The sequence below is a fragment of the Physella acuta genome, unplaced genomic scaffold (genome assembly GCF_028476545.2).
Source record: "Physella acuta isolate Inbredline_101_S28 unplaced genomic scaffold, ASM2847654v3 ptg000648l, whole genome shotgun sequence".
NCBI lineage: Eukaryota > Metazoa > Mollusca > Gastropoda > Physidae > Physella > Physella acuta.
The window spans coordinates 458669-479229 of record NW_026732167.1 but is presented as its reverse complement, the minus strand read 5'-3'; the positions used below and the strand labels follow the sequence as shown (position 1 = coordinate 479229).

Sequence of the window (20561 nt, the reverse complement as noted above, 5' to 3'; positions counted from 1 at the left end):
CTTGAGTTGAGCTGCATACAAAGAAAATTTGTGTTTTACGCTCTGTTTTGCACTTGATGGTCGTAGTGGGAGGGCTGAAAGAACATGGCTTCAAACCCCAATAGTCACGAGTTGAAAGCTCTTACAGATGTAAGAAAACTGAAATTAGAAAAAGAACTAGTGGATCGGCGTAATCGGGCAACTAAACTGTATAAAAGCTAAACAATAAAGTCCCGAATTAGAACCCCGGGGAGATTAGCCTCAATAGAAAATGTCGTGAAGGTAAAGTAAGCTGAAATATGTGACCTCCTTTAGGCAGCTCCAAGAGCTCTGTACGGAGAGAGAGAGAGAGAGAGAGAGAGAGAGAGAGAGAGAGAGATAGCCCTAATACATGGAAAATACCTGGCTCTGCTCAACTTGTTGCTTTGGTCTAGACAAGACAAGGGACACATATTTCATTATGTGCAGCCTTATCATGTAGACTGACAAAATACTCATCCAGTCTTTACGTCGTACTCACCTGCACGGACACCAGAGACAAGGCACACAAGGACACAAAGTTGTAGAAGCATTTGAAAGTTGCCTTGCGTCAGTCAGAGACAGTGCTAGGAGATTGTTGATTAGGCTAACTCGTTGTATTTATACATAAGACCTAGCTGCATTTCACAACCAGGGGCGAAGATGGTCAGCCAATGCGCGATAAAGCACAGATAATGTTATGTGACATAATTACAGACCTACCTACCTCTCATAATATAAAGCCATATCGTGACTAGGTCTCTTCAATTTGTTCCACTGTGTCTTTGCCTTTTCTCTCCCCATATCACCACAATCTAACTGCGCCCTTCAGATTATCTTATAGTGACTCCGTAACAGTAAGATTTAACCACATAAATATAGACACGTGCAGGACTAGATGAACGTAGTAACTGCATTTGCCTGCACAGTAGACCATTTTGACATTTAATTTTTCTACTGGCGTACTCGTCGCGCGCGTTCTGCGATCTAGTAAAACACGATGGAGTAACTAAGCATTTGATAAAGGTTTCATCATCGTGTTAAAAATATTGTAATTTTAGACGCCTGGCGTTGTTTTCTTCAAGTGAGTTATTTAAATGCATACAAAGCGGGCACTATTATTCTTGAATTTTTAGTTGTTGTGGCGTATAGTTGTACTTGCAACCTCCCAGACGCCAACAGCGTGCTGCATGAAAGCCTTGAGTGTACATTAATCATATTTTATAATATTGAGGTACAGCTACCCTCGGTAACCGCCCAGATCTCAGGGGCATCGCCGGCCACTTTCGGTAGTCGCTGGTTAGACTGCAGCAACCTTTGTTTTGCTTTAAATGTTGACAACTGTAGTACATCTGCGCCTGCATTTCTCAAATACCCCGTTTCCGTAACAAATAAGTAAATGCTAAAATTTGATATGACAGTCTAGTCTACCTTTGGAGACTGTCCGACATTTTGATCATGGAACAGAAATATTACTACGCCCCTGTGACATTTCTTTAGCCTATGCCTAATCACCTCAGGGGACCGTATTAGCTGTAAGCTATTCTCTAAGATAGAGTGTATTGGATCTGTGGATACGGGTATCCTGGTAACAGACGAGTATATTGTTAATCCATAAATCGCATGAGATCATCACTAAATCCTGTTATATTGATACAATAGCGACACAATACAAGAGCAGTAGATGGTGAACTGCATCGGATGAAACACGACTTAACGACGCCAAAATAGCTTAAATTTACCACGGGTCGATACGGGCTGTATTTTGTTCATCGGATTAAGCGACATTACACCAATAATATTTGTTTAGTGTCGTTGGATTAACCGATTTGCTCGTCTATCTTACCTTAATAATAGGATTTATTATAATATGCCTGCTGTAACAGGTGTTGAATCAGGAAGGATTATCTGTAAATGTCGACAAAATCCAGACGGTAGACGAATGGATTTTTGTATGGGACATATTAGGTTCGTTTGCATGGGACATATTAGGGCAGAGCCGGCGTTAGGGATACGCGGGGTCTAGGGCCAACCATCCGCGATGGGCCTTATATTTTTCCTTTGGTGTCTAAATCATGTACAGTGAGCCATTTTTTCTTCTTCTCATCGCGAATTAATATTTATGAAGATATATATGGTATTTTGAAGCTGCTTATTAATATTAGTTTTAACATAAAGACACTGATAGAAAATTATTTGTTTATTTTGAAGTGTTTTTGAAACGTTGCTTGTTTCTGTTAATAGCTTTTTGCTTGAAAAATAAAAAATAAAACAAATATTAAAAAGTTCGTGGGTTTTGCAGCTGATAATAAATGACTCAAGGATTCATTATTACCGTCATCACCACAAATTGTAGTAAACTCATTGTAGTCCTTTTTGTTACGTCCTACATTTGAGACATTGGAATCCACAACCAAATCATAAAGTTTGTGTTGTTTAACGACTTTCTTTGGATAGTGTATGTAGGCTACTTGTCCATCGCGCCTGCTTGTACTTTAACAAATTCTTCTATTAAATTGCGTTTCCTCGCTTTTGATGCACCGGATTCATACTTGCGAAATATATCTCTCTTGTAAACATGGTGTCGAGGAAAAATGGGGAAATCACTTTGAATCAACGCTAATGCGGTCCACAGTGGCGGGTGATAGTATCGATATTTTCTCAATTTATCGAGTATTAACAGTGGCGGGGGATAGTATCGATATTTTCTCAATTTATCGAGTATTAACAGTGGCGTGCAGAGTGTGTGGATGCCGGGGATAAATAGAATAACTGATAGATTTTAGGACTAAGCTCGAATCGTGAAAAAACACTGTTTACAGCTATGGATATCCAAATGAAATGACTCTCAAATGTAATCACGGGTGCTCAGTAGGGTAGAACACTGGGATGGTTGTCAGTTGGTGGTGTGAGGTAAAGGATAACTGTACATTTAAATCTATGGGATGCCAAACCCTAAGAAAAAATCTCCCAGTTTGAATACTAAGTTACTGGATCTCTGACCGCAGCCATTCAAGAAAAGGTGCGCGTTTATAGAGCGTCCATGTATGACATTACCGGTGAAGACCGCGGTCTCACAAGAGAAGGTTCGTGTTTATAATTAGAAAGTGAACCATGTGACAGTCAGCTTCACCTTATTTATGAGTTTCGCGATGGCATGCTCTGACTGCCGGTAATTTAGACGTTTGAGAAATTAGGAGAAGTTTACTATAAAACGATCTCGGCCCGATACATCAAACAGTATAGACTGTATAATTTGTTTGGTACCCCTAGACTATTTTAAAGCACACAAAATCACTATGGTCTTAACTATTATGTGGATATCCCAACAACTAATTAAAAGAGACGTATGCTTAATCACCAAAATGAATATGGACATAATCCTAATATATAAAACAGCCGGGTTTTTAACGAAATCTTTTAAGTCTCTTAATTTTAAGTCTCGTAATCAGCGAGTGCATTGAATATAGTATTCTGTTGACTAATACTGTATATAATTTGGTTTTAATTTTTCTAATAGGTATTGATAGTCTAATTAATTTTAAACAAGTATAAAAATAGACAGTTCATAAAACAAAACCCCCCTTTTTCATAATCTTAACAATGTTTCATTCCAATGCTCTTGATTAATAAAATGTTTCTTTACCTAGGTTTTCGATAATGACTTTTTTAAAAAAGCTGAATTACAATTCAATTCATTACTCACTTTCCGTAGGTATGTACATTTTCTTCAGGCATTTCTACCGTTTCTTCTCCTTTCATCTCCGAACGAAGTAAAAAAAAAAGTAGTTCATACAAAAATATAGACCCTCCCCCCCCCCCACACGCATGCACGATCCCCACACCCTCCTCCGGACAATTTTAAATGCCGCTCCCCAGAGATAAATATCTAAAAGAGCAAAGAGCTAAAAGACACCAGAATTGCCCGTCTAACGGGTACCGATGGCTAGTTACTGTATAAATGCCCTTCAAAAATTTAAAAATGTATACAAGTATAATGTATTTAAAGATGACCTGACAATATATAAAATGAATATGAACATAATTACTGAATAGATGCCTTTCAAACGTGTCGTAGTGAATAAGCATAATTACATAAAAGATGCCCCTACAATATATAAATTAAGATTATAGGGATAAACACTCTATATGCCCTTAGCATGTCCTCATCCTCTTACCCCTCCTCTGCAAGCCACAATCAGGTTACTAACTGTCTACTACAGGCACTACTACGTATTTCGACCATTTAGCTTTAACTAATTTAATTCATCAAAGATTATTTAAGTTTACAGGTTACTTACTGTCTACTACAGGCACCCCCGCCTGCTCACTAAAAACAATAGGCTATCTCATTACGTGTTTTCCAGATTTTACCTCCCATGTCAGGTCGCAGGCTAATTCGCGGCCGCCGTATCCCTCAGGTCAAAGGTGAGTCGACCGACAGTACCCTGCATACAGCTAGGTATGACACTAATGTCTTAGTATCAAATGACGTTCTGTCCCAGTTCATGTAGGCGATAAGTCACTAACATCAACCGTTGCCTCAGTTAAAACAATCATTGTCGTAATTCGACTATTTAGTTTTATCTAATTTAATTCAGCAAAGATTATTTAAGTTTACAAACTATTTCAGACAACAGTGGCGGTGCTGAAGCTTGGGGCCCCTTAATTCAAGCGCGGGGCCTGGGGCGACCGCCCCGTTTGCCACCCCCTAACGCTTTGCACCCATCTGGTAACGATGTACGTTGATGAGTGAATTTGTCATAAAACTACATACAGTTGAAATTGTTTTGGTTGGTATCAGTGTTTCTTTCAGGCATTTCTTTGTGGGGGGGGGGGGGGGAGGGCACCGTCTACCGCGATCCCTCGCTCCTCGAACGAAATCGAATTGTTTAGACCATATATATATATATATATATATATATATATATATATATATATATATATATATATATATATATATATATATATATATATATATATATATATATATATATATATATATATATATATATATATATATATATGTATATATATATGCATATATATATATATATATATATATATATATATATATATATATATATATATATATATATATGTATATATATATGCATATATATATACATATATATATATATGCATATATATATATGTATATATATATATACATATATATATATATATATATATATATATATATATATATATATATATGTATATATATATATATGTATATATATATGCATATATATATATATATATATATATATATATATATATATATATATATATATATATATATATATATATATATATGTATATATATATATGCATATATATATAAATATATATATATGCATATATATATATGTATATATATATATATATGTATGTATATATATATATATATATATATATATATATATATATATATATATATATATATATATATATATATATATATATACGTATATATAAATACACGACCTTAGTATGTCCCACCCACACGACCCTAATATGTCCCATGCACACGACCTTAATATGTCTCATCCATACAACCATAAAATATCCCATCCATACAACCCTAAAATATCCCATCCACACAACCCTAATGTCCCATCCACACGACCCTCGGGTTCGCACAGTATAGCTGTTGTTAGATTAGTTGTTACGGTCTTTTATTGATAGTAATGATAAAGGACGCAATCCAACAAAATTGAAATTATATCCGATTATCTCTCCTCGACCACAACGAGACATTTTGGAGCAGTAAACTTTTTGTCCTAAATTCAGCTTCCTGAACATTTTTACCACCTGCATCTTTATTCGCTGAACATATTTACATAGATACAACTTTACTAACTGCAGCTGTAGATATATTTTTACTAACACGAGATGTAGACATATTTTACCATCTCCAGCTATAGAAATATTTTACTAACCAGCCCTGGATTTATTTCTCTAGCTGCAGATATATTTTTACTAACACGAGATGTACATATATTTTACTATCTCCAGCTATATTTTACCCTCTCTATCTATATTTCAATATCTCCAGCTATAGAAATATTTTACCAACCACCTGTAGATTTCTTTCACCAGTTCCAGTGGGAGATATATTCACCTTCAGGGGCGGAACTACAGTGCCGCCAGACCCCGCAATTTTGACTGTATGGTTGTTTTGTAAAAAGATGACTGAAGCTGCGGTTGGATTATCTTTATTCTATAGACACCATCCCACGCTCTTGTATATTATTTTTCCCTTTGTTTTAAGGGCTAATTTTAAAACAAAAATTTATTGGAGTGACGGTTTCCTATGGGAATGTGTAGTTGAGCGTCCCGAGATCCCCAGGGGCTGTCTTAGCATTCGGGGTCCGCTTATTGGGTGTCCTGCGCATGGGGATAGGTGTACTTCTTGAAGAATCATCTGTCTTGCTGCATTAGGGACCTTCGCCGGAGGAAGAGGGGGAGGGAGGGATGGACTTTTATATAGACCTATATATTTTTTATTTCTATTTTATAGTTTCGCCACTGGCACCTTGATAGTCGTTTTGTAAATAATAAACAGAACTACTACAGCAGCTAACACAAGCTGTTGCGTAAAAAAAATATGTATTAATTTTCATTTTTTTAATTAAAAAGTACTTACTAAAGAATGACAGTGTTTAAAAGGGAAATGTACTTAAAATAAATAATATAACTTTAAAAAAAAACATAAAAATAACAACACGAGACACCATCTATATATATAATTCTCTTCTGGGATCAGTTAAAAAACAAGCTGCAAGCGCGCCTTTGCAGTCCCCTCTCTTCCTCTCTATCACTATCACTACCACCCCCACCCCACCCCCACATAGTTATGCAAAGTTCTCTAGACACTATGTTTAAAAAAGTAAAGTTCTCTAGACACTATGTTTAAGAAAGTAAAGTTCTCTAGACACTATGTTTAAAAAAGTAAAGTTCTCTAGACACTATGTTTAAAAAAGTAAAGTTCTCTAGACACTATGTTTAAGAAAGTAAAGTTCTCTAGACACTATGTTTTAAAAAGTAAAGTTCTCTAGCCACTATGTTTAAAAAAGTAAAGTTCTCTAGACATTATGTTTAAAAAAGAAAAGTTCGCTTTCGAACCTCTCGGTGAAGTATGACATCGGCATATGAAGTAGTAGTGTTGTCATCACTATGCCAAATCGCCTTTACTCTCCTTAAAGAGAGTCAGGTATCCATCAGAGCTAGGTGGACCCAGGCACGTTCTACCGACTTAAGAAACACATGCGACTAAAGCTTGCTTTTTAAAACGTTTTTCTTAACTCAGCTTCGCGTTTGTTTGTTTGTTTGGTTGTTTGGATGTTTGTTGTTAAAATTGACATCGAAAATTAGCCCACTTCTGATTGCTCTAGAGACCTGAAATTTGGCATGCATGCTACTTTCGCCTAACAATTTCAGATGCAATCATAAAAACTAGCAATTAGTGACCGTAATTAGCTTAATTTAATTACGCCCCAAGGACCATAACATTGAGGACATGATTTCTAAAGATACCGACAAGACTGGAGGCCTATTGACACAGTTACTTCGGCCCCAATCGATGTGAGCGCGCTGGCCGTGATCGTATAGTGGTTAGTACTTCGCGTTGTGGCCGCGACAACCCAGGTCCGAATCCTGGTCGCTCAAGATTTTTAGTCCGTGTATTTATAAACACTTTTTTAAAAACCACGTTTTTCATGTGTAGCAACGGACTAAAAAGGAGAAAATAAAATACTTAAAAAAAACTTAAAAAAAAACACGTTTTTTATGTGTAGCAACGGACTAAAAAGGAGAACGGACACGGTAACACATTGTTAACGGTGACACGGTTGGTACGCTGGGCATGCTAAAATACACATAAACACGTTTTTCCTTAACTCAGCTTCGCGTTTATTTGTTTGTTTATGGGAGATTTGATCACGTGATTCGTGAGTAGATCTCCACGCCAGCAACGTAAATTACACCCTTTCTCTGTTTAAAGCGTATCGGTCGCTCAAGATTTGTTTAGTCCGTGTATTTAAAAACACTTAGTCAAGTCATACTTAATCAAGTGATTAGATAAAGTAGAAAATAAACTATATAAAAAACTTTTTAAAAACCACGTTTTTCATGTGTAGCAACGGACTAAAAAGGAGAAAATAAAATACTTAAAAAAAACTTTTTAAAAAACCACGTTTTTCTTGTGGACTAAAAAGTAGAAAATAACTATTTACATACATTTGATGACAAAAAACGTGGGTCGGGCAGATGGGTCGGGAAATTTGATGGTGAACGTACCCACGTTTTTTGTCATCAAATGTATGTAAATAGTTATTTTCTACTTTTTAGTCCACAAGAAAAACGTGGTTTTTTAAAAAGTTTTTTTTAAGTATTTTATGTACTGTGGAGATGTAGAAAAATTTTAATATTGTCACACGGATCATACATACAATCATACATTATTCCTTCAGAAAGCATATTTTGAAAGTCTGTTCAACAATGTACATCAAATGTTTAAAAGAATCGAATTATAGTTTTATAATATTATTGATTATATTAAACATTCATTTTTTTTTCAAACTTGTTGATTTTGCAATGTAAAAATTGTTTAAAAGAGATTAGAATTAATTAAAAGAAAGCAAACTAAGTTATTTGTTTATAAAAATGATTATCTCCCCAACACAAGATTTACTAATACAGTAAACTCAATAGGTTTATATTCTTTTTGTTTATACAATTGTTTTTTTTAAGTTACGAATAGCAAACAGTTTTTCAGATGTATTTTTATCCGGGTGGGGGATTGGTGGGAAGGTGGGGAGGTGGGAAGGAACGGGGGGAGGGGGTAGACGGTGGCCTTCTCCTCCCTCCCCCCTTGCCCCGAAGAGACGCTTGAAGGAAAGAAAGGCTGATACGAAAATAAATTCAACCGTGTCTAGTTTTATGACAAATTCATTCATCAACGTATATCGTTACGAGATAGATGATACATTGACGACAAAAAAAAACTAAAATGTGTCTGATAATTTGAAGAATTGTTTTGTTTTTTTAACAGAGCATGCACATATATAACTTTCCTTAAGAGACCCCCTTCATCCTCGACCTGTAATACAACACAATATTCTATAATGTAAGGGAAGCTATCCACCCAAAATTGAAATTGTATCCGTTAATCTCCCTTTGACCACAGCAAGACTTTTTGGAGCAGTAAACTTTTTTTTGTCCTGAAATCAGCTTCATAAACATTTTTACCAGCTGAACATATTAACATCTTCACTCGCAGAACATATTAACCTAGATACAACTACAGCGGTAGATATATTTTTACCAACACGAGATGTAGATATATGTTACCATCTCCAGCTATATTTTAATATATCCAGCTAAAGAAATATTTTACTAACCAGCCCTGGATTTATTTCTCTAGCTGCAGATATATTCACCTTACTCCAGTTGTAGATCCATTTCTACAGACTCCAGCTTCAAGTTTGACCAGCTCCAGTTGTAAATACATTGTTATTTAGTAATACAACACATAGTGCTAGTTACATCTGAATTGAAAATTCATAATTTGTAAGGAAATTGAAAAGCACTACAATAATATATTCTCGTAGATTTTCAGTATGAATTATTATCGATAACTTTTTGTATACGATCAGTGAAATTACATGCTATTAACAAGCCTCAACATTCGCGGTTGAGTTTTTGTTAAAGCCAACATCATGTCATTCTCAACAGTTAATTTACTTCTTTGTTTTGTTTTTATAGGAGAAGATTGTGTGAGTTTTTTTTTCTGCTTGGTAATTTCTAATACGACTTCATATGATGATTGCACTTAGGTTGTGTTTCTTGGTGAAAACTTTCTGTTCGTCTAAGTCTATAACGTTCGCAACTAGCTTCATGCCGACGAAATAACTACTTATCTTTTTAGATGTGTTCCGATTGACTCTACTCAAAATGACTTTTTAGTTCTGAAGGTTTCATAGTGTAACAGTCAAATGTAGGAGTATTTGTGTGGGGTGAATGAATGTTACGAGTGGGGGTGTGGGAAGGCTATGTATGAAGATAAAACTCAAAATATTGTGGACGCACGGGCAGGCGCGAAAGAAAAAAGTAGTGCGATCGGGTAGCCATATTGGATAGAGTGTAATTCTGAGACTTGGTGAGAAAAGACGTAATTTTGTGTCTGGAAGTTTTTCAATAACTAATGTAATATTTTATGGATACTCTTATTTCTATTTCATGATGTTGGATATTTGTGAATATGATGCCCCGTGTGAGGGGGGCGATATGAATATTGTGTAAATAAAAGTATAACAGAAATCTTGAGTTATCAAGTAAGTCACACGTATAGACAAAATGGGGTGTGACACATAGACTAATGAATGAGAACAACTTTGCACAGTACGCTTTGTTTATTCTCTATTCAATTTCCAGTTATGTTAGTAAAGCCGAACTTCATATATTATTCTAAATATTTGTTTTTTTTTTCAATGCTAGGGTATAGTCTACCAGTTGGCGATTCCCAGAAAATCCCTCCCCTTCCCACAGTTTGGGAACTCATGGGTTAGATGAAAGATACCTGTTTATTAAAACCATCCGGTGCCCATGTACCCAATCTAAGTATGAGCCGCGTTTCCGTGTTCAGGCGGTCTTTAAAATTATGGCAAAACCGAACAGCGGTCACTCAAAAGTCAGTTTTTGTGTAATGATCACTCCTATGAAAGTGTTAAATCCCATGAAGACTGTCTTCGTTTTTTTTTTATTTTATCGATCGTAGGTTTTGGTTGACTTTGACAGACAACCGTATTCCCGCTTGCCCAATATAAAAAGTGTTGCATTGCCTACATTGGTTGACACAAAACACATTACGGGACTCACAGTTAAATTGATTTTGAATTTGTAGGGTTCCCCTAGGCAGCTCGAGTGATTCAACCTGAATGGTCTAATCACAGGGAACAAGAATTACTGCCAAACCTGGTGGTGATATTGGGAAGTACGCGGCTCCGAACTAGTGGCGTAGCTACCGTAAAGCTAGCTTAAGGAAGGCATAGGGACCCGAGGCAAAGAGGGACCATTTTTCCTCTTAAAATCTTTTAAAATCTATCTTTTATTTAAATAATTTACGAAAGAAAATAGAAATTCTTTTTTTTCTATTGTACAAATAATTAGTAATTTCAAAAAGACCCCCAGCCCTTTTATAATGTACAGGTAGTACGGGCAAGCCGTTTAGAGAATTAGCTTATAAATAAACCTACTTTGTCTGTTTTTAGAGATACGACATTTGGCACTCGTAAGAAATACTTGAATCGTTAAAAACCGCAACGGACTTGGAAACTCCCTACCCCGAACCCAGAGACCCGCCTCTTCCTTCTGTCTGCTCTCTCCGAAATTTCATCCTACTACATCAATGATTACAATTGTGACATTTTTTAAATAACCACGGCAGTGTTTTTACAACAAGCTAAATTTTGTCTACGTTTTTCAGCTAGTTTTAACCTATGACATTTTGTGTTCTGATCTACTGACACTATAAAATGTGTGTTTGTCTGCTTGTCCTGGGGTCCGTTGATTTGGCGTCCTGCACAGCGATCAGTGTTACTACTTGATTCAAAGGTCGAACTGCACATGCGCATTACCCGGCGCCCCGGGGGTTGTGTGACACGCTGCACCTAGGGCTCCCCCATGAGCACTACGGCGCATATATACGTTTTAATGAATTTGAATGAAAGCGGATCGCCATACACTAGGAAAACGGAGAACTACTAAAATCGATTACTAAATCGAATAAGGTGTGTCCTCGGTGCCTCGAGTTACATTGTGGCTACATGAGCATATGATAGAAGTTGATTTGACGTCCTGCAGAGCAAGGGGTACTACTTGATTCATCTACTTGATTCAATGGGTGGCTCCTGACCAGAGCACCCTACACCATGGGCACGGCGGACATCTACAATTCGATGAATAATCCGAACTAGGGATTGCACACGATTACCTATGGTACTCTACTTAATAACATACACCCAAGGCTTTCATACAGCACGCCCTATGGTGTGTAAACTGTAGTGTGGACCAACCCACGCCCAGCATCAAATATCCGGGAAATATAGCACCGGTGTCGTTTACATTGCAACTATCCCAGTTTTAGAACAAAAATGTCAAACTTCTAAAAATATTCAATTGGTAACGCGTTGATCAAACCCGTATACAATGTTTTGTCAACCTTGTGACTTTAGCAATTAATGTTTACAATTTCAGTACAATACATAACTTATAACGAAATATCTATTTAAACGAATGCTATACTTTGTGATTTTTGTTTTTTGTTTTTTCTTTAAAATAGTATAAAAATTATTTAAATTATTACTTTAAAAAGTTACTTCCACTGTACATAGACCAAATGACGTAGTCTTTGTTTACTTTTTTCACAAACAATTGTTAATTTAAGATAACACGGCATCTGGACAAATCTAACGACCCTTAGGTTTTTTTCCGACGGGATTAAAGTTCTTTTAGCTACTCTTCAGGGCTGGTCTACTATTTCACAAAATATTAGAAGGATGGTTCGTCAATTTTAATATATATATATATATATATATATATATATATATATATATATATATATATATATATATATATATATATATATATATATATATATATCACTTCACTTAGTCCTCTTTGCTCCTTATGGAGCATAGGGCCTCCACCATTTCCTTCCATTTCTTCCTATCCTCGGATATTAATTTTGACATCTCCCAAGACATCCCTATTGGCTTCAGTTCTTCAAGAAGACTCCGCCTCCAGGTCTGTCTTGGGCGCCCTCTCTTCCGCTTTCCCTGGGGGTTCCACTCAAGCGCTTGGCGTGTAACATTTGTGTGAGCCTTTCGCAGTGTGTGACCCACCCAGCGCCACTTCCTCCTTCTTATTTGCACACCTATAGGCTCCTGCCTAGCTTTCCTCCATAGTTCCAAGTTCGGCACTTTGTCCTGCCATCTCAGTTTCAGTATCTGTCTAAGGCATCTATTCATGAAGGTCTGTATCTTTGCTATGCTTGCCTTGGAGACTCTCCATGTCTCTGCTCCATACAGCAGAACTGCCTTGACATTAGAGTTAAATATCCTAATTTTTGTGGTAATGGAGATGGCCGAACTTTTCCATATGGGTCGCAGGACTGTGAAAGCGCAGCGGGCTTTATTAACTCTAGCGCGTATGTCCTCCTCTGTGCCTCCCGTTTTGCTGATCTTGCTGCCAAGGTAGACAAATTCTTGCACATCATTTACCTGTCTTCCGTCTATTGACACTGGAGCCTCCTGTTTATTGTTAATTCTCATCATTTCCGTCTTTTCTTTGTTGATCTTCAGACCTACGCGCTGCGAGATGGCTCCTAATGCATCAACTTTTTCTTGCATGTCCTGTAGCCTGTGCGAGAGTAAGGCAAGATCATCTGCAAACTCCAGATCTTCTAGTTTCCCCGTGAGTGTCCACTGAATACCTTTTCCAGAACTGGCATAGGCTGTGCGTGTCACCCAGTCGAGAACTACCAAGAAGAGGAGGGGCGACAGCAGACATCCTTGTCTCACACCTGTGTTGACCTGGAACTCTTTAGACAGTTTCCCTGCATGGCTAACTTGGCATGAAAATCCATTGTAAAGTTGCTGGATTATTTCCACTAACTTAGCAGATACACCATAGTGTCTCAACAGATTTCATATTGTTTGCCTATCCACACTATCAAAGGCCTTCTCAAAGTCAACAAAGCAGATGTAAAGCGGGGCTTGCCATTCTATCGTCTGTTCTACAATAATTCTAAGAGTGGCTATCTGATTTGTACAAGACCTTTCCTTCCTGAATCCTGCTTGTTCCTCTCTTAGCTTAAGGTCAACCGCCTCTTTCATTCTGTCCAAAATAACTCTGGTAAGGACTTTACTTGGTATGGACAACAAGGTAATACCCCTCCATTTTCCACACTGAGATAAGTCACCGTTCTTAGGCAACTTCACAAGGAGGCCCCTTTTCCAATCGGTTGGGATCTGTCCTGTGTTCCAGACTAAGTTAAGTAATTTATGAAGTCGATTTACTACTTCTTCCCCACCTTGTTTTAATGCCTCTGCTGGGATATTATCTGGTCCTGCTGCCTTGCCACTCTTCAAACTATTTAAGGCGTTGAGAATTTCCTGTCTGGTGATTTCCTCGGTATTGATGTTAAGGGGTTCCCCTGGCTCCAGGTCTGGTGGATCTTGAGGTGCTGGACCGTTTAGTACTTCCTGGAAGTGCTCTCTCCATCGTGCCAATTGTTCCTCAATTGACGTTAGAAGTTTACCATTTTTGCTCCTCACTGGCCTGTTGGTATTGGTTTTCCTCCCACTCAGAGCTCTGGTTGTTGCATGGAGCGTCTTGAGATCTCCCTTACTGGCAGCTGTTTCGGCCTGCTCTGCCATTTCATTTATAAACAATCTCTTGTCATTTCTTAGTTTCCTTTTCACCTCTTTAGCCTTTTCGTTATATCGAGCGGCTGCTGCTTGTTTTTGCTGCCGTGTTTTTGCTTGCTTTAGTTCGCTCTTTAGGCTTTTTCTTTCTTCCACCTTCTGCCATGTATCATCTGTGATCCAGGGCTTCCTGTTGGGCGCTCTACCTCCTAGAGCCTCTTCGCAAGCTTCAATAGTGGCTTGCTTAAATACTTCCCAGGTGTGTTCAACTGAATCAAGATCTTTCTCTTCTGTCTGTAGAGCTTCAAACCGATTCTTTAGGGTGACCTGAAAATTTGTCCTGTTGTCTTGCGTCTTAAGTTTACTTACATCAAATCTTCTTCGTGGATTAACTTCATGTTGCCTCTTCTTTGCCTTTAGCTTCATCTTCAGTTTAGCAACAACCAGGTGGTGGTCGGATCCTATGTCTGCTCCTCGCTTTGCTCTCACATCCTGCAGTGAGGCCCTCCAACGACGCCTTACCGCGACATGATCAATCTGGTTTTCGGTATGATGATCTGGTGATATCCAGGTGGCTTTATGACACCTTCGGTGGGTGAAAAGTGTACCGCCGGTAGTAAGCTCATTTGAGGCACAAAAGTCTGCGAAGAGTTCACCATTTTCATTCATTTCCCCTAGGCCATTGGTTCCCATCTCCATTTCCCTGCCTCTGTTATCTTTGCCTACTTTGGCATTTAAATCACCCATGAGGATCAGCATGTCGCGCTTGGGTACCTTATCAACCACCGACTGAAGCTCTTCGTAGAAACGGTCTTTTTCTTCCTCGTCTGCGTTGTTCGTAGGAGCGTAGCACATGATAATGGAGGTCTTTTGAAACCTGGATTCAAATCTAGCTTTAATTATTCGATCAGATACAGGTTCCCATTCCATCAAGCTTTTTGTTGCCTCCTTTGTCAATAGCAAGGCTACGCCTGCCTCTCGTGGGTCGTCCTCATTTTCTTTTCCCGAGTATAACAGTGGTTCTCCCGTCTGGAATTTTGTCTCTCCAAAGGTGTTCCATCTTGTTTCGCACAGGCCAAGCACTGTAAGATGATACTGTTGCATTTCTTTCACTGCCTGTGCACACTTCCCTGCTTCCCATAGTGTTCTGATGATCCATGTTCCTATGAGGATAGGTTTCTTTTGCGACAGTAGTTTTGGGGCTGTGGATTTAGTTTTCCTCGGTTGAAGAAGGGGGGTCGGCTCTGTAGCTTCCTTACGGATTTGGCTGCATTGCGTCATACTTCTCCTAAGTGGAGCCCTGATTCTCCCGAGGACTGGATTTGTTTCGGATTTGGCTTTGGTTTCTGTAACTGTCTTTTGTTTTATGTGGACGAGTAGTTAGACCATCGCACAACCCCCAACCTGGAGGACCAGGGCACATCGTTTGGTCTGGCCCCTACCCACAGGACCAGGACACAAGTCTGGCCCCTACCCACAGGACCAGGGCACAACGTTTGGTCTGGCCCCTACCCACGCAGATCTGTCCGACTTGGTTAGACCTGCCAGGAGCACTAGGCTCCCGCCGGCATAGCTCTGGGGGTCGCTGGGGCACACAAGCCATCCCACCACTTCAAGGCGGTGTGCCATCAGGATGGATATATATATATATATATATATATATATATATATATATATATATATATATATATATATATATATATATATATATATATATATATATATATATATATATATATATATATATCGTATAAGAAGAATTTCACTCGTCGAGGGCTTTGAGTCTGACCAACAGTTTTTCCATAAGGCCTATTCAACTATAGAGGCCATCATCGCCGGGATGTGCCCTATCCGGCACCCGAACACTTTGCTTTATATATATAAATGCACTTAAAATAAATAAAAAAATATTGATATTTTCTTTTTTCGAATTCGGGTGAATTATTTCGACAGAAAATATGTCTACATTCTTGAGATTTTCTCTCTGGAAATGCCTATACCATCACATGGTGACATTGGCGTTCTTTATTTCTATTTAAGGCATTTTTGGTAGGTTAGAAAAAAATTAACAATATGCTTATTTCGCCTAAACCATAAAATAATATTAAGCTCGCAAGTCACAAAATCGGCCAAAAGAGTTAACCATTGGTGGCCCTTTATCAAGCGATCGCTAGTATTTTATCTTGTTACCTCGCCGTTTTATTATTGATTAAAATAAATTTAAATTCCATCTAAATTACTAATTGCCTGTCTAATCATTATAAAGTTTGATGTTCTTGCATTGCAATTCTAGATCTACCACTGTGCCCAATTTCAGCTCAATTGGATAAAGGGAAGTGTTTTAAATTAATATCACACACACACACACACACAAACACACACACACACACAAAGCCTTTAAATAGCTAAATGATATTATTGTAAGATCAAAAACCAATTACAAAGGTAGATTCAAGCAATTTTATTTCTTTAAGAAGAAAGAGGCTACATTGTCTCATTAAACCGGTCTTATTTTCATCTCAGTGAACGTAGCCGAAGCAGTGTACGTTGTTGTGTCGAACCAGTTCACACCCACACCAAATACAGTGCTCCCCCATTTTCCGTTCAGGTTTGCAGTATGACAGTTATTGTACCACCAGCCTCCGCGACCAGCGAGGGCGCAGTTATCGCTTACCGGGTCGTTGTCTACGTCGAATGTGCTAAATCTCATGTTGTTGTGTTTCTGAGTTAAAGAATCACCAGCGTTCCCTGAGTAGCCGCTGACCTTCAACTTATAAAACTCCGCAAGTCCATACACGCAAAAGCTTGAATATCTTGCGTAGAAGTTTTGACCATTAAATGTAAAATCGACCCTCAGCTCGTATTGCCTTTCTGTCGTCAGACGATGAATCTTTTCGTTGCCTAGCCAAAAGTCTCCGTCAGTCATATTTCCGAACCCATACTTGTACTCCTCCCACCCCCGATAGAAATCTGTTTGTCCGTTGAATCTTCTCTGTATCACCGTCCATCCTCCCCCGTCTGTCAGCGTGTCACACATCACTTGAAATCCGTTTGACAGGATGACCACTTGTCGGGGTTGGGAGCTGGCACAATTCAAGCAAGTGTTGGGGGTGAAAAATTCCTCCACACTGCTACGTTTTGATCTGGTGCTGTTGTCATTGTATGTCTTGCCATTGTCTGCAAAAAGAAAGTTTCTTCAATACATAATACTTAGAGAAACAAATATACAGCGTCTACTTACAAAAATTGTAGAATTTTTTTTTTAAAGTAAGGATGTAAAGAATATGTCATCTTGATTAGGTGACAACTGAGCAGGCCTGAGTAGGAAATTGACTAATGGGGCTGGGCATAAAAGTAACCACTGACCAGGGTAGGGAATATTCTGTGCTGTCATTGCCTACAAAAGAAAGTGTGGCTTTATATAAAAATTAAAAGAAATAAAATTTACAAGCATTATAATAATTAAAAGTATAAAGATTTAGTGTTTAAAATATCGACTTTTCAGATATCGTCAAAAATATCTTTTAATCAAAAACGTGTTACAGAAGAACGTAGTAGTGACCACTAGCCTGGGTAGGAAAGTTATCACTGTTCTATGTAGGTAAATGACCACTGGCGTGGGTAGTGAAGTGACCATTGGCCGGGATAGCGAAGGGACCCCAGGCTTGGGCAGGGAAGATACCATTAGCCTGAGTAGAAACAAGGACTAGAAAAAGGACACACATGTCATTATGTGCAGCCTTATCATCTAGAGTGAAAACTACTCATTCAATCCTTACGTCGCACTCACCTGCACTGACACCAGAGACAAGGCAACACAGGACACAAAGTTGCAGGATCATTTAAAAGTTGACTCGCGTCGGTCAGAGACAAAGCTAGGAGATTGTTGATGGGGCTAACTCGTTGTATTTATACATAAGACCTAGCTGCATTTCACAACCAGGGGCGAAGATGGTCGCGCGATAAACACAGATAGTGTTATATGACATTTTTACTTACCTACCAACCCCTCATAATATAAAGCCATATCGTGACTCTGTCCCTTCAATTTGTACCACTGTGTCTTTGCCTTCTCTCTCCCCATATCTGGATTCCCTTCAAGATCACCACAATCTAACTGCGCCCTTTAGATTATCATACATTGACTCCGTAACAGTAAGATTTAACCATAACTTTATAGATGCGTGCATGACTAGTAGAACTTAGTAACCGCAGTCGCCTGCACAGTAGACCTTTTTGGCATTTTTTTTTATTTACTGGCGTGCTCGTCGCGCGCGTTGCTGCGATCTAGTACAACACGATGGAGTAACTAATCATTTGATAAAGGTTATATCATCGTGTTAAAAATCTTGTAAATTCAGACGCCTGGCGTTGTTTTCTTAAAGTGAGTTATTTAAATGCAAACAAAGCCGGAAATATTATTCTTGAATTTTTAGTTGTTGTGGCGTATAGTTGTACTTGCAACCTCCCAGACGCCAACAGCGTGCTGCATGAAAGCCTTGAGTGTACATTAATCCTATTTTATAATATTGAGGTACAGCTACCCTCGGTGACCGCCCAGATCTCAGGGGCATCGCCGGCCACTTTCGGGAGCCGCTGGTTACACTACAGCAACCCTTGTTTTGCTTTAAATGTCTAAAACTGTAGTACATCTGAGTCTGCATTTCTCAAATACCCCGTTACCGTAACAAGTAAGTAAATGCTAAAATCTGATGACAGTCTACCTTTGGAGACTGTCCGACATTTGGTCATGGAACAGAAATATTACTACGCCCCTGTGACATTTCTTTAGCCTATGCCTAATCACCTCACGGGACCGTATTAGCTGTAAGCTATTCTCTAAGATAGAGAGTATTGGATCTGTGGATACGGGTATCCTGGTAATAGACGAGTATATTGTTAATCCATAAATCGCATGAGATCATCACTAAATCATGTTATATTGATACAATAGCGACACAATAGAAGAGCAGTAGGGTGGTGAACTGCATAGGGTGAAACACGACTTAGCGACGCCAGTATCTTCATATAAACAAACACAAAATAGCTTAAGTGTACCACGGCACGATACGGGCTGTATTTTGTTTAACGCATTAAGCAACATTACACCAAGCATATTTGTTTAGTGTCATTGGATTAACTGTCTCCCTCATCTATCTAACCTTAATAATAGGATTTATATCACAATATATGTGGTGTAACAGATGTTGAATCAGGGTGGATAATATTGTACATGTGGACATAATCCAGCTGGTTGAGAAATAGGACGTTTTTGTGGTCACATTAGGGTCGTTGTGTTGAGACTAATAGAATCTACACCTAGATCTAGCTCTATCTAGAGCTTGAATCTATACTTAACTATTTCAGACCTTAATTATTTTAAATAAATCTTTGTTTGTTTAGCTATGTAATCGGCTAATCTAGGGCCTATTCGCGTAACTGGTTTCTTACTGTGCAGTACATTATCGTATTAAGATGATAGTGTAATAGTTACCATGCGGGTGATACGATTTCGAGATACAACACAAAAATGACAATTCTTTTTTCATTTTTAAAAGAATACGTGAAGGATAAAGTTGCCTATCGGGACCACGCGGGACACAGGGCAGGTGAAGTAGAGTTCACTTGTTTCTGTGTCCTAAACAAATGAAGGGATAATGTGGTCAGACCCATGCTCGGCCGAAATCAGTGTTTTAAAACGATAAAAACATGTTGCCTGAGACTTGGCGAGAAACTGGGCAGGTGAAGTAGAGTTGACCTTTTTTTTTTTACCTCAGCATATGAAGGGATAGTGTGGTCAGACCCGAAATAGGTGTTTTTAAAAGACAAAACCTTCTGAGGTGTGACGTTATTTTGAATGTGGGGTCTGGTTCTTTTGTGACGATAAGTGACAGACGGATGACCCCCAAAACCCACAGTTATCCAAAGGTTGTCGGGTAGTCCATTTCACTACTAAAAACTCAAGTTGTTTACTAGTTTTTATATTTATTTGTTTGTCTGTTTGGTTACATGAGAAAATCTGCTCTATGTGTAGAGCTGTAAAATACGTATTTAGGTAGAGAATAATGGTCCTTTTTACCAAACTGTGAATCACAAATTCTTTTAAAGACGTTAATTAGTTTATTGATATAT

The 20561-nt window shown here is 38.2% G+C and overlaps 1 protein-coding gene across 1 annotated transcript; it reads right to left on the bottom strand.

The window, feature by feature from the left end:
- Positions 1 to 16883: 16883 nt before the first annotated feature.
- LOC131948571 (fibrinogen C domain-containing protein 1-like) lies at positions 16884 to 18308 on the bottom strand. The gene is made up of 2 exons (XM_059310163.1): positions 18220 to 18308; positions 16884 to 17606 (listed from the first exon to the last, which is right to left on the bottom strand). Exons 1-2 carry the CDS (start codon positions 18269 to 18271, stop codon positions 16927 to 16929), a joined length of 732 nt encoding a protein of 243 aa, XP_059166146.1. The 5' UTR covers positions 18272 to 18308; the 3' UTR covers positions 16884 to 16926.
- Positions 18309 to 20561: the final 2253 nt, after the last annotated feature.